The sequence below is a fragment of the Hypanus sabinus genome, chromosome 21, assembly GCF_030144855.1.
Source record: "Hypanus sabinus isolate sHypSab1 chromosome 21, sHypSab1.hap1, whole genome shotgun sequence".
Taxonomy (NCBI): domain Eukaryota; kingdom Metazoa; phylum Chordata; class Chondrichthyes; order Myliobatiformes; family Dasyatidae; genus Hypanus; species Hypanus sabinus.
This window is the reverse complement of record NC_082726.1, coordinates 18,588,220-18,604,096: the sequence shown is the minus strand read 5'-3', so window position 1 is coordinate 18,604,096 and position 15,877 is coordinate 18,588,220. Positions and strand designations below refer to the sequence as shown.

Genomic DNA, 15,877 nt, shown 5'->3' with positions numbered 1-15,877 from the left:
GGGGAGGGAGGGAGGTGGGCTTTTGCTATTTCTTGCACAGTGGGGGCAGGTGGTGGGGGAGGGTCAGTGCTTTTGCAGTTGCAAGTGGGGGTTGATGTTTCTGCTGCTGGTTATGTGTGGGGGAGGAGTGCTGAGGTTCTGATGTTTCTATCACTCACTCTTCAGGGTTCCTTGATTCGTGGATGTTAATGAAGAGTAAGAATTTCAGGACATATACTGTATACACTCTCTGATATTAAATTAATTGCAGAATATAGCATTACAGTTAGAGAGTGTGTAGTGCAAGCAAAGAAAGGGCAAGGGTCATGATGAGGAGATCAAGAGTTCATCTTTTAGTGTGCGAAATGTAATAGAGGGGACGTCACGTGAGAGCTGTACAAGTGGTGTAGTTCATACCACCACATATCGGAATGATGTATTTGAGCTAGACAAAGTGCACAAGGATGTTGCTGGACTGGAGGTCTGGAGTTACAAGGAAAGACAAGGAAAGGCTGGGATGAAGAGATTCTGCAAATGCTGGAAATCCAGAGCAATGCACAAAATTATTGGAGGAACTCAGCAGGCCAGGCGGCATCTAAGAGGAGGAATCAACAGTTGGGACCAAGACCTTTCATCAGGGATAGGAGTGGCATTACCAGTCAGGGAAAACATCACAGCAGTGCTCAGACAGGACAGGCGAGAGAGCTTGCCTACTGAGGCAGACAGTGGAGAGGTTGTGGGGAGAGATGTTCTTAAGCCCATATACAAAGTCAGGTATCGAAAGGTTGAGCATGGTGGAACTCAAGTTCGGAGTTGTATATATTTCAATGCAAGGAGTATTGTGGGAAATGCTTGATCTTAGGGCATGGATCAGCACATGAAATTATGACTTGTAGCATCAGTAGTGGGTAAGTTATTGGAAGGTATTCTAAAGTATTTGGATAGACAGGGACTGAGTAAGAATAGTCAACATGGCTACATGAATGCAGGGTAGGACGTACGGTGAACGGTAGCACTCTGAAGAATACGGTACAACAGAGGGATCTGGGAAGACAAATCCATAATTCCTTGAAAGTGACACTACAGGTTGATAGGGCCATAAAGAGAGCTTTTGGCACATTGGGCTTCATAAATCAAAGTATTGAGTACAGCAGTGAAGATGCTGGTAAGGCTTAATTTGGAGTTTTGTGGCCAGTCCTAATCACCTACCTACAGGAAATATATCAACAAGATTGAGAGAGTGCAGAGAAAATTTACAGGGATGTTGCCAGGACTTGAGGATCTGAATTATAGGGAAACGTTGAATTGGTTAGGACTTTAATCCTAGTGTGAAGGAAAATGTGGGGGAATTTGATAGAGATATACAATATTATGGGTACAGATACGGTAAATGTAAGCAGTCTTTTTCCACTGAGATTGTGTGAGTCTAGAACAAGAGGCCATGGGTTAAGGGTGAAAGGTGAAATGTTTAAGGGGAACTTTTTCACTCAAGGAATGGTGAGAATGTGGAACGAGCTACCAGCAGAAATGGTGGATGTGTGATTTCAACATTTAAGAGAAATTTGTATAGGTACATGTTTGGGAGGGCTATCGTCTGGGTGCAGATCAATTGGACTCGGCAGATCAATAATTTGACATAAACTAGATGGGCCGAAGGGTCTGTTTCTGGGCTATATTGTTCTATGTCTCTATCAGGACTGGAAAGGAGTTAAATGCTGCCTGCCATGCTGAGTTCCCCAGCATTTTTTAGTATTAAATAGGCTGGGAATGTTTTCCCTGGAGCAGAGGGTGACCGTGCAGAGGACTGGAAAATCATGAGGGGAATAGATAAGGTGAATGGTAGTCTTTTTCCCAGGGTAGGGGAGTCTAAAATTAGAGAGCATAGATTTATGGTGAGAACCACACATTCAGGACTTCAACTAACTAAGCAGGAGTCACATTATATCTGCTTAGGAAGGCAGATTTACAACACTCCCATAGAGACATTGACTGAGCTACCATACGGGGTTCCAAAAAACCACTACACCTTTAACAAGAAGTTGCACTGGTTTCTCATTGGATCCCGTGGGAGGACAGATAGCACGAATCTCCATAAGAGATTCCAAAGTTCATGAAGATAGAAGAGAATTTTTCCAAGTGTTCATTCCCAGTTGGTCCTGAGTTTCCCTCTCCCAGGATCTGTCCTAAAAGGTCTGATGGGAGAGAATGGGAAGATGATGGAGGAAAGAAGGGTCCATGTGTTCATTCCACGGAGCGTTCGATGGGTTGCTGGACCAGCTGAACTCCTGCCTAATGTGTGTTCAAAATAAAATGTTGGAGATTTATCAGTGAAGGGAAATGATTAATACTTCTTCTAATTTGCAGGGATTCTCATTCAACTCAATCATTTATTCCTCAGTCAGTCAACCGCCAGTTACACTTTAACTCCATAGGACAAGCTCAAGGCCAGAGGGACTTGACATTCTCAAAGGGGGTGGGTGGCATGATAGCATAGTGGTTAGCACCATCATCTTACAGCGCCAGCGATCACCGATTGGGGTTCAATTCCCACTGCTGTCTGTAAAGAGTTTACACATTCTCCCCATGAGCACATGGGCTTCCTCCAGATGCTCTGGTTTCCTCCCACTTTCCAGGGTCACGTGGGTAGAGTCAGAAAGTTGTGGGCAACCTGGCAACACTGGTGGGCTGCCCCCAGCACAACTCTTAGACTGTGTTGGTCATTGATGCAAAACGATGCATTTCACTGTTTTGATGTTTCGATGCAGATATGACAATTAAAGCTAATCTTAAAAATCACAATCTTAATAATTTGAAATCCCATCACCTGAGTGTGGCTCTCTCTACGCAAGGGGTTCCCAACCTTTTTTAATGCCACGTTCCCGTCCAATTACCTGAGGGGTCCGTGGACTGCAGGTTGGGAACCCCTGCTCTATGCCATCACCTTCATGTTAACCCCACTCACCTGTTTGGAGTTGGTGAGGTAGAGCTTGGCAGCCAGGTTAATGATCTGCAGCTTCACAATGTCCTCCTCACTGGTGAAGGACTTGGCCATCTTCCGTAGTACGTCAGGTGCGATCTTGGGCACGTGCTCACAATACTCACCGATTAGCCAAAGTATGCTGGCCCTGGCCATTGGTACCTACTCAAAGAAAGGCAGGTGAGGGAAAATTCATCAGTTAAGAGGTTGGTCTAGAAGTTCCACTGCTCCCAAATATATTCGCTTCAAGGATGCGAGGTTAACATGGGTTGGACGCTCCATTACAAGTGAAACTGCTTGGTTTCCTTGGCTGCGTAAATCTAGGGAAGACAACCTTTGGCCCCACCAAGCTCATGAGATCGAGGCACGCTTGATCCCACTCCAAACCCCGGTTTGTGTGGATACTGTGTCATTTGCTACCCTGTTACAAATTAATGCCACAAAATAACAGACAGTACACTGCATACGAGTAAAGGAATTATATTTATGAATCTTAACTAAAGGATTAGTAAAGAATAACAAAAAAAAAGGACCCATTTTAATTAAACAGTCAAATGTGCACACACTGGAGCTCATCTTGAAATTCTCTGTCACTCGCGCGCTAGGCCCTCAGTCAATGTGATAGCCCACACCACCTTCCAAACGCCACTCACAATCCATCTCGAACAAACAGGTCTCCAACCAGATCGTATGCTATGACCAGTCCTCCCCAGTGTCCTCTCTCTTCATCTCCTCCTGAACAGAAGCCCCAAGCCCAACCTTAGCGTCTCTCACCAGAGAAACCTCCACTTAATCTGACCACCCTAACTGGATGGCGCACATTTCTCCTCTCTTATCTTCAACAGTAACCCAAACAAGCATGAAAACAGAACAGACTGCTCTTACAGAGCTGCCACAATGAGATACATACAGCAGAACAGTGAGAAAACCAGTTCTCATGTGGTGAGCATCAGAGCGTGAGGCAGTGGGTGAGGAATGGGCTGGGAGGACGGATCGGAGATCAGGGCACCCAGTGGGGGACTGCTGGACCGGAATGCAAGGAGACGAGAGTGAGCTTTGTCCCAGATAGTGGGATGGTGGGGTGGATGATTTCAGAGTTAAGCACCACCTTCCTCCAGGGGAATTCCAGTGCTCTGTCCATGAAACCTGGTGGTGCAGACAAAGACGAACGACGTTGCCCGATTTCTCTGAGAGAAGTGGGGCGTGCAAAGTGAAATCATTCTGTGCTCCTGACACAGTAACAGAACTGGGTCACTCCAGGGAGACCGTGGAAAATTTAGTGGGACACAAAACAAGCTGGAAATGGTGGATATTATTTCACCCAGAATAAAACAAATGCCATTACATTGGAAGAAACAGCAGGATGAGGTTGGACCTCTGGGCATTTTCTACCAGCCCTGCGTGGTGTAATCCATGGCTGAGTGGTAACACTCTTGCCTTTGAGACAGGACATTATAGATTCAAGTCCTGCTCAAGACCTGCCCACAGAAGCAGGTGCAGTGTTGAGGGAGTGCTGCACTGTTGCATGTTCTGCAATGCGCATTTCTCAATCAAATCAGCTCTGAGCAAACTGAGAAAGCTGGTAACTGTGTCCGAAATCTGCTGGGCCTTGTTATAATCTTCACAGATGTGAATTCAGGGCCCCATGAGACAACTTTTATTGGCCTGAAAGCCCCTGCCTTCCACTTCTCAATGGAAGACAGCTCAGTGACATAGCTGGTAAAGGTGCATTCCCCACAGTTTCGGTGACCCAGGTCGAAACCCAGCGATAGGGAGACAGGGATTCACGTGGTTACAGCAGGACAGGATGGATCGGTTCACAAGTACAGGTCTCGGCCGGCACTCACCATGATGTTGTCGATGAGCTTCGCCATGTGTCTGATAATGTCGCTGTGCTGCGCAGGCTGCATCTGCAGCAGTTTCTTAATGACGACCACGGACTCTGCCACCACCAGCTCTGCAATGGAACGGCAGTGTCGTTACAAAGCACTGGGAGCCCCAGCAACCATTCTTCACACCATGGGACAGGGGGTCATGGGGCAAACGTACAACACAAAAGGGAGGGTCTGAGCAGTGGGAAAACTCCCCAGCAAAGATAGAACAGAGTATCAGAAGGATTTCTGTCAGTCTGCTGGGTAAGAAACAAGGTAATCGGATTGCAAAGGAAGAAACAGTCTGCTGGAGGTCAAGCAGCACCTGTGGGAGATAGGAACTGTCGATATTTCGTGTCGAGACCTTGGATCAGATCTCTCCCACAGAAGCTGTTCAGCCCACTGAACTCCTCTATCAGGTTATTTCTGGCTGCACATTCCGGCATACTCAGTCTCTCGTACCTGCATGGGATTACCAGTATTTACTTACTTGGCGATACAGCATGTAATTGACATTTCCAGCCCTAAGAGTTGCGCTGCCCTGCAGCCCCCGACAACTCAGATTTAACCCTAACCTAACTAAGGGACAATTTACAATGACCTATTAACCTACCCGGTATGTCTTTGGACTGTGGGAGCAAAGTGGACCACTTGGAGAAATCCCAGGCATTTCACAGGAAGGAAATACATACACTACTTACAGAAGGTGCTGTGTCTGGGCTCCAAACTCCGATCCCTGAGGTGTAAATAGTGTTGTACTAACTGCTACGGTAGGATAGTAGGAGGTGGAATGGGGAGGAGACAGTGCTGGTGAGATCTTCTATCGTATGACAACCATTGAACTATAGAACATGCAGCAAAGAAACAGGCCTTTTGGCCCTTCTTGGCTCTGCCGAACCATTTTTCTGCCTAGTCCCACTGACCTGCACCTGGCCCATATCCCTCCATACACCTCTCATCCATGTACCCGTCCAAGTTTTTCTTAAATATCAAAAGTGAGCCCGCACTTACCACTTCATCTGGCAGCTCATTCCACACTCCCACCACTCTCTGTGTGAAGAAGCCTCCCCTTAATGCTCCCTTTAAATTTTTCCCCCTTCACCCTTAACCCATGTCCTCTGTTTTTTTTTCTCCCCTAGCCTCAAAGGAGCAGAATTAGGCCATTCAGCCCATCAAGTCCGCACTGTCATTCTATCATGGCTCTTCTATTACATCTCTCAATTCTATCCTCCTGCCTTCTCCCTGTAATATTTGACATCCTGACTGATCAGGGACCTATGAACAGGAGTGATGCTGTCACTCGAACCCATCTCAGTGATGTGTGCAAGGAAACACACTCAGTGGCTACCTGATTAGGTATACCTGCTCATTAATTCCTCACTAGCCAATCATGTGGCACCAACTCAATGCATAAAACCATGCAGATGTGGTCAAGAGGTTTGGTTGTTGTACAGACCAAACATCAGGATGGGAAAGAAATGGGATCTAAGTGACTTTGACCTTGGAATGGTTATTGGTGCCAGACAGGGTGGCTTCAGTATCTCAGAAGGCTACTGATCTCCTGGGATTTTCATACACAACAATCTGTGGAATTTACTGAGAATGGTGGGAAAAACAAAAAAAAACATCCAGCGAGCAGCAGCTCCGTGGGCAAAAGTGCCTCGTTAATGAGAGGCATCAGAGAATGGCCAGACTGGTTCAAGCCGAAAGGAAGGCAGCAGTAACTCAAAATAACCACATGTTACAACAGTGATCTGCAGAACAGCATCTCTGAACTCAGAGCACGTTGACCTTAAAATGGAAGGCAGGGGCTTTATGATCACTATTAGGTACAGAAAATACTTACCATCTCTGTTGGATAGCAGTTGAACCAGGCCATTAAGGCAGGTGTCGCGGACCTCGTCGATGTTGGTAGCACAGCGGCCAATGGCCTGAATGGTGGCTGCCACAAAGTCCTTGTCCTGGCTCTTGATGTACGTCTAGAGAGGTGGGGAAAGATGCTGGCTGGATAATCAGGTTGCACTGCTTGATTCTCGCAACATTGGCCTCTAATCACTTCAGAATAAGTGGCCTGGCCTTGAAATTCTTTCCTTTAGTTTATCTCCCCACCCGCCCCCCCCCCCCCCCCCAAATCCATCTCTCAGCTCCTCCTCATTTGTGCCTTGAAACCTGGCACTTTGATCAGTCTTTTACAGCAAGGGAGATAGATGGTGAGTCACAGAGCAAGACAAGGCCCATTTAGACTTTGCTGACTACCAGTGGCATTACATAGATCCTAATGTCAGGTCTGGACCCAAAACATCAACCATGTCTTTGCCTCCGCAGAAGCTGCCTGATCTCCTGAGCGTTTCCTGCTTTTCAGATCACTTCAGATTTCCAGTTTCACTGACAGTTCAGTGTGCTTTGTCTTCTAGGTAACTATCTGCTGCTCCCTTCTCTCTGCACTCTAACAGTGTGGCTAAGCACAGCTCAAGCGCCACCCCAGAAGTTCGCTGATGAAATCACTGTGGTTGGCAGAATCTCAAAGGACAACGCAAAGGCATACAGGACAGACAGATTGGCTGGTCAAGACTGTCATAACAACCTTGCAACTTGATGCCAGCAAGACCAAGGAGTTGTTTGTGGAGTTCAGAAAAGTCAGGAGAACACACACAAGTCCTCATTGATGAGCAATTGATGAATCCTCATTGATCGGTGGGGGCGGGGGGAATGTTCAGAGGGGATACGATTGAATTATATCATATGGTGGGCTAGACTGCAAGAATCTTTTGCCCTTATCAGAAGTGAATTGAACTAGAGAATTCAGGTTTAGGGTCAATGGGAAGACGCACAGAGGAGTCAGAAGGAGATCTTTTTCACCCAGAGAGTGCTGAGCACCTGGGACACACTGCTGGAGAGAGTGGAACAAGTTGCAATACAGAACTGTATAGAACTCTTACTGGAAGATGGAACTAAAATGGACAGGTGGCCACTGGTCAACATTGATATGCTGGGCCGAATGGCCTGCTTGCACGCTATATGATTCTACGACTCTACAAGCTGTCTACCACAGCAGAGTCAAGACTCTAAATCAATGCTCATTCCAGACAAGCTGCATTAAAGACATTTAGAACAGGGCTGGCAGTTCTCCCCAGGGATATGTCAATGGAAGGTCTCATCACCTAAGGTTCAGTCTCCATCCTCCTCAACTATCCGAAGCAACAACTTAGCAAAACTGTTCGAAACAAAGGCAAGAATGAAAATTTCATGCAAACCCTCTCTGAGACTTCCATCTGGTTACTTGCAATGGTAACTACACAGGACTACGACACAAAATTAGGTATTTTTTTCCCCATTGAATCTATGCATGCCTCTATTAGAACAAACACATTAGTCCTGCTTCCTGCTCCTTTTATATCCACAAATCGTTTCTCCATTCCAATTTAAGGAGAGTCTTTGACACATGAAAAATTCACAATTAATCCGTACAAAGATAAATCCATTAAATCAAAGTGACCAAGAGATTAATATAGAGCTTGTGACACTGACAATGTCTTGGGTGCTGTCTGCGGGGAATATGCATGTTCTTCCTGTGACTGTGGCTCCCTCTCACCAAACCCACACCCGAGGGCTTTGTTTTCCTCCCACGCCCCAAAGTGCGCAGGTCGGTGGGTTAACTGGCCACTGTAAATCGTCCCTGGTGAGTAGCTGTGTGAGATTCTGGAAGGAATTAATGGTAATGCGGGGGGGGGGGTGGAATTAAGAAGTGGGTTAATGAAGGAATACTGCAAATGAATGATTGGCAGTCAGCACAGACTTGATGGGCTGAATGGCCTGTTTTTGTCCTGTTTAAGAAAGATGAAGCGGAAATGCAGAACCTCCCCTTCAACCATGGAATCTGGAAGTCATCTCACCCCTCTGGCAGCTGCTCCACCAGCCCTAGTGTTGTAGTGATTTCTCAAACTTGTGATAATGTCCCACCTCCTCCCCTTCACCATTCCCTTCCCTCTCTCTCATCTTATCTTCTTGCCTTCCCATCGCCTCCCTCTGGTGCTCCTCCACCCCCTTCTTTCTTCCACAGCCTTCTGTCTTCTTTTACATTCCCCGTCCCACGTCTGGTTTCACTTGACACCTTGTGTTTCTCCATCCCCTCTCCCCACCTTTTAAACATACACCTCATCTTTTTTCCCTCCAGTTCCGCTGAAGGGTTTTGGCCAGAAATGTCGACTGTTTACTCTTTTCCATTGATGCTGCCCGGCCTGCTGAGTTCCTCCAGCATTTTGTGCGTGTTCCCTACTGTCGTCTGCCTGGCTTTCTTTACTCGAGTTACGTTGGAGCCAATACCCATATGACCTCAGTCTGACCTCTTGTTTAAACTGAAGCATTCAGATCAAAGAGAGATGGTTACTCGTCCATAGGTTCCTTGAGTCCATCAGAAGGCAAACTGGTCAAACAGGGAACTCCTGGGAAGGTTGACCACCTAAGGATCCATGCTGACAAGACCCTTATGGTGGGACATTCTTGGTCAGCACAGAGCAGGCTGCCTTTAGGATCTGTTCTCGCTGTATGACTCTAAAACCTGGGATTTTTGTATGTGGGTGAGGTGGGAAGCAGGGAGTATCCAAGCTGGCCTGACTGCAGCATACAGGAGAGCTCTGCAATACGTAGTTAAAACTGCCCAATGCATCACCGGTACTCGTCAACTCACCATCCAGAACATATATACAGTAACGTGCCAAAGAGAGGCCAACAATATCATGAAGGATCCCACCCACCCTGCTTACAGAAATCAGGAGGGCAGACGACAGGGATATAAATACCACCTGACTAGACCTGCCCCGGGAATCAACCCTGATGAAGATGGCAGAGTTTGTCATTGAAACGTCGGTTATAATCAACACCTGTACCCGGCTGGAAGCTCGAGAAGAGCTTATTCATTGCATTTGATCCTTTTTTAAAATGGACTGTTTATCCCACCCCCAGAGAACAGACTACACAGCACCAACGCCAGAAACATCGGACTCAAAAACATTTACTTCCCCCAAGCTGTCAGGCTGATCAACACCTTCATCCATTAACCCACCCCCACCACCCCTGCATACACTTCACCCAGCATCACTTCATGCACATAAAAGCAGTCTACGTATACAACAGATAATTGTACATTGCATTTCACAGGGTTGCTTTTATTCTTAAGTTGATTTTTTTGTGTTTCTTTATTGTGTTCCTTCTGTTTTTATGCTGCATGGGATCAATGTAACAATTACTTTGTTCTGCTTTACACTCTTCTACTGAACAATCATAATAAACAATCTTGAATCTTGTTATCTTTGTCACTGTCCTCACCCACTGAAAGGTTAATGTTCTTCAAACAGAACCTACAGCTCTGAGGAATCAGCTTTCTACAATCGCTCCAGTATTGAGTTTACACCTCACAGCGCGCAGCTTCTAACCCACTTGCTTCTTCACACCACCCCCACCACTTGTCCGTTTCATTAACATCTCCTTGTAAACATCGCGGCTCCAGTTCTGCCTTCATGTACTCCTGGAGATTTAATCACTCGACAACCCATCTGATGAATTTGATCACGTGATGCATAAGGTACTACATTTCATTTCCTTGCCAATTATTGAGTTTCCTTTCAATGTGCTCGCATGTCCCAGATCAAACATCTACTGTTTTACAAGAAGATGGGGGAGAAAAAATAAAAGTTAAATGATACGCTGAAGCTGCTGCAACAATGCACAGCCAATAGAACCCACTGCCTCTCATCTGCAGCGATCCTGGTTCAATGCTGACTTCGGGTGTGGTGTTTGCACATTCACCCTTTGACTCTGTGGCTTTCCCCTGCTCCAGTTTCCTCCCAAATCCCAAAGATGACCAGGTTGGTGGGTTAACTAGCACAATTATGTGGGTGAGTGATAGATCCTGAGAATAGATAATGGGAATGAATGGGAAGGTTGCAGGAGAGTAAGTGGGGGGCTGAGTCAATGGGTTAGTGAGGGGGGACTGGGGTCAATGGGATAGTGGGGGGACTGGGGTCAATGGGATAGCGGAGGGATTGGGTCAATGGGATAGCGGGGGGATTGGGCCAATGGGATAGCGGGGGGAATGGGCCAATGGGATAGCGGGGGGAATGGGCCAATGGGATAGTGGGGGGATGAGTCAATGGGATAGCAGGGGGATGTCAATGGGATAGCGGGGGATTGGGTGAATGGGATAGTGGAGAATGGGTCAATGGGATAGTGGGGAATGGGTCAATGGGATAGTGGGGAATGGGTCAATGGGATAGTGGGGGATTGGGTCAATGGGATAGTGGGGGATTGGGTCAATGGGATAGTGGGGGATTGGGTCAATGGGATAGTGGGGGAATGGGTCAATGGGATAGTGGGGGAATGGGTCAATGGGATAGTGGGGGGATGGGTCAATGGGATAGTGGGGGGATGGGTCAATGGGATAGTGGGGGGATGGGTCAATGGGATAATGGGGGGATGGGTCAATGGATAGTGGGGGGAATGAGTCAATGGGATTAGCATGGGGATTGAGTCAATGGGATAGCTCTGAGAGCTGGCACAGATGCAATGGGCCAAACTATCTCCTGTGTTGTAAGATGCACAAAACCACAATACAAAACACCAATAATCACTGGTTCAGCAAAACCAACACTGATATTCAGAACTAAAGGTCACAAAAACTTCCAATATTCACCAATTCAGAAAAACGGGTAAAATCATTTAATTCATCAACTCACACATCACTACTAAAGGGAGCTTCACTGAACCAAGCAAAGGGAACACACTGTAGAGGAGCACATCTACACTGGTCCGCCTGCTGTTGCTATGCTCTCCAATCCCTCCTCTTGCTCACCCTCACTATTCTCTACGGCTCCCCTCCTCCTTCAAAGTCAAAGCTGAGTTTGTCACGTGCACAACTGCCTGCACAGGTACAATGAAAAGCTTACCTGCAGCAGTATCACAGGCACATTGCATCATATAAGCAACATTCATAAGGTAAAGATACTTTAAGTATAAACTATACACAATTTTTACAAGAAAGAACACAACAAGAACAAAACAAAAGTACATCGCCATGCAAAGTAATCATTTGTTGCTAGAATGAGGAAGTGATTAGCATTGTAGTGCTTGGTTGAAGAACCAAGTGATTCAACGAAAGTAACATTTGGAACATCTAGATACACACATCAGGATGATCTTCATTCACTACAGCTCGGCATTCAATATCATCATCTCCTCAAATCTAATCAATAAGCTTCAAGAACTTGGCCTTACTACCTCCTTGTGCAACACGATCCTCGATTTCCTCACTTGTAGACCCCAATCAGCTTGGATTGGCAACAACATCTCTTTCACAATCTCCATCAGCACAAGTGCACTACAAGTGCACTCAGTGCTGAGCCCCTATTGGAGTATAAAAGTTGCATTGTTTACTGTGTAACCAAAACTATGTAGTCAGCTTTGAACTTGCTATTTGCTATTCATGTATCCACTTTAGTAGGAGAACAAAATCTTAAGAATGTAGAAGACAATGGTCTGTTAATGAGAGGTAGCTAAGAGATGTAGATTATGTAGTCAGCTTTGAGTTTGCTAACCAAAACTATGTAGTCAGCTTTGAACTTGCTATTTGCTATGCATGTATCTAGTTTAGTAGGAGAATGAAATCTTAAGAATGTAGAAGACAATGGTGTGTTAATGAGAGGTAGCTAAGAGATGTAGATTAGAACATGATTAAGTCAATGGGTAGAAACAACAGTGGCGGATGTACTAGTGATACGCAACTGTAGACCGATTGGATATGCTAATGTGACTAAACCAGGAGATTGCTATAAAAAATACTATGTACAAGGATCGGTGGGCAATCAGCGACTAGCTCAATGACTGTCTCAGCTTTGATTTGCAAATTAAAGTTTAACTCTTCTTGAAGAATCTTCTGTGTCTCCTGGTCATTTGTGGGGCACGAGAAACCACAACAAAATTGGCGACCGTGGCAGGACCAGAAAGAGACCCGTAGAAAGGAAACAGCAGATTGTGGACGCTTCTCAGTCCTCTAAGGAACCCCACAGGGCTAACAGAAATAAGGGTGCACCCAAACAAAAGGTAAGCGCTTTTTGCGACAATTTGGACTAAGAATTCTGTTGGTTTTGGGGAGGTCTTGGAGTCTCAGAAGTGTGGAACCACTGCCGAAGGGTCTCTCACGGTCCAAAGAATCTGGCAGGATTGGGGGTTAACAGGAGGCTCAGAGGATTGATCAAGAACACTGCAGTGAGGGTAAGTACAACTAAGCTAATAAGAAGTTAAGTGAAGAAAAATTCCACGTGGTGTTGGTAAGTCCCTATGGATACCGCTTCAAATGAAACGAAGGTCTGAATGGGCAGGGAAAGGAAAATAGAGAAAATCCTCGTGGATACCGCCTTAAGAGATAAGGGTCTGAATCGACAAGGTGCATAGAGAAAATCCCTGTGGATACCGCTTCATATGAAATGAAGGTCTGAACGGGCAGGGAAAGGAAAAATAGAGAAAATCCCTGTGGATACTGATTCATATGAAACGAAGGTCTGAACGGGCAGGGAAAGGAAAATAGAGAAAATCCTCGTGGATACCGCCTTAAGAAATAAGGGTCTGAATAGACGAGATTTAAAGAGAAAGTTCTGTGGATACCGCACTGAATAGAGGTCTGTACGGGCAGAACAGAATAGGAAACAAGGACAGTCCAATATAGTTTAAAGTGCTGGTAGGTAGACGATAGACTAGGCCAGGGGTCAGCAACCTTTACCACTGAAAGAGCCACTTGGACCCGTTTCCCACAGAAAAGAAAACACTGGGAGCCGCAAAACCCGTTTGACATTTAAAATGAAATAACACTGCATACAACGTTTTGTTTTGCCTTTATGCTATGTATAAACAAACTATAATGTGTTGCATTTATGAAATTGATGAACTCCTGCAGAGAAAACTAAATTACATTTCTGCATGCAACAAAAACATTTTGAACTCCGAAAAAAAGACGTTGGGTTGAAGGTTACTTTTAAGTAAAATATTCAACGTCTATTTGAGTCCTTCTTGTATTTATGAAAAACGCCAAACTTAAATTTGCCGCCAGCAGCAAACCAAAAATAACGTCAGCCAGCTGTCAATCTGAAAAATAAAAGGACTATTTCACTGAACAATGAAAACATATGAATACACGTAAAATAACAGGCAATTAAAATATTTATCATACATGGTCAGGTTGACTCACACCTGACAATGCAGTCGTATTCAGTAGGGATGGATCGATGCTTAGGGGAGTGACCGGGAAGGATAATGTTTTTTTTTCCTCTCTGAACTCACAGAAACGTTTCCCAAACGATGTTTGCATTGCGATGATTGCAGAATGTAAATACTCCGAATTTATCATGTCGTGACCTTGTTTGAACTCTCTCAAATTGGGGAAGTGAGACAATGTGCCTTTCTGTAAATCTCTGGCAAGCACTGTCAAGTTGCGCTCGAATGCCAAAACATCCTCCAACATGTGCAGGGCTGTACGTCCTTTCCCCGAAGAGCTGTGTTCAGCGTGTTCAGGTGCGCTGTCATGTCTACCATGAAGTGTAGCTTTTCCAGCCACTCTGGCTTTTCCAGCTCAGGAAAGGTGAGCCCTTTGCTGCCCAGGAAAGTTTTCACTTCTTCCAGACACGCGACAAAGCGTTTCAGCACCTTCCCTCTGGACAGCCAGCGATAAAAACACGTTGTAGCGGTGTGCTACACGCAGTCAGTAAACTGCAGTCAAAGATAGCTTTATTCAAACTAAACAGCCCTGCTTTTCAGCTTCCCTCAACCCGCCCCCCATGGGCGCAGATGCTGCAAAAGACACGTACTCACAAACCCCCGTAGGCTATCTCCCTTAGCCTGAACGCTGGCTAATTGTGAGCCGGTTCGGATGTGTCAGGAAATGGGTTGCCACAACATCTTAATTAGATTGTACAAGATCACCATAATCTTCAAATTTAGAATTACATTTCAAAAACTAACAAACTAACATAAAATACATTTTAATTAAATACTGACCAATTATTTCCCTAAGCAACAGGGAGCCGCAGCACAGACGTAAAAGAGCTACATGTGGCTCCGGAGCCGCGGGTTGCCGACCACCGGACTAGGCAAATAATTAGAGTAAGCATTATCATCCAGTAAACGAACTGTGAATCTCTGAAATACCTTAAAAAGAGAGAACAACACGACAGGTAAAGGAATGGCAGTAGAGATTCTGAGCAAAAAAATCCTGGTAAATAAATATGAGATCACAAAAACTTCAGAAAAATGGGAAAAGTGAACCAAAAACCTGGTCACAAAATGGTCAAGAGAAGGAATGTTTGATGTAAGCTTGTACGGAGAAATGGAGGCACTAATTAAAAATTACAAACCAAAAGATAAATCTAAGAAAAGAGGGCAAAAAAAAAGAGAAATGGAAGTGCTAAAACTCTTCAGAACGGAGGGGGAAAGGCTGAGGAGGACAGGTAGAATATTGATTACAAGTGAGGAAGACACTAAGGTGCTGGAGAAACAGCCTGTTAGAGAGAGGAAGGTACAGTGAGAAGCTGGCTTCAGCTCCGTACCCGGATGCGAAAGAAACAGCAAAGCCCCCTCCCTATAATGAGGAAGGAACCCCTAAGCAGTGCCCCCTGCTGACGGGAACAGTAAACATGCAGGGAGATGTACAAGTTGGGATAATGAGGAGGAAAAAAGACAATACGAGAAGGAAAAAGCAGCGATATGGAAGGAGATACAGGCAGAAAGGATAAAGGTGGAACAGGCAAAGAGAGAAATGAAAGAAGAGATTGAATGGATGAAATACTTGAGAGAGGAAAAGGAGTATGAGGAGTATCGGTTATACCACAGAAATAAACAGACTAGAAAAGAAAGTGGCTCATCAGGGCAGGAAGAGATGAGGCATTCAAGAGGAAGTGGAAAAGAGATAGGAGATGAGACTCTTGGAGAAACACAAGAGAAGGGAATCTAGCACGAGTAAGGATCATGAGGAGTCCCTGCCACAGATGTACAGACACGGACAGGAAGG

At 45.5% G+C, this 15,877-nt stretch overlaps 1 protein-coding gene across 1 annotated transcript in view; it reads right to left on the bottom strand.

Moving 5' to 3' along the window:
* Positions 1–15,877, bottom strand: part of LOC132379202 (AP-3 complex subunit beta-2) — a 223,478-nt gene that overhangs the window by 55,441 nt on the left and 152,160 nt on the right. The window contains exons 13-15 of the mRNA XM_059946877.1: positions 6,674–6,806; positions 4,804–4,913; positions 2,942–3,118 (exon numbers count right to left, since the gene is read on the bottom strand). Of these exons, the coding sequence (XP_059802860.1) occupies positions 2,942–3,118; positions 4,804–4,913; positions 6,674–6,806 (420 nt within the window). The remainder of the gene's footprint in view (positions 1–2,941; positions 3,119–4,803; positions 4,914–6,673; positions 6,807–15,877) is intronic.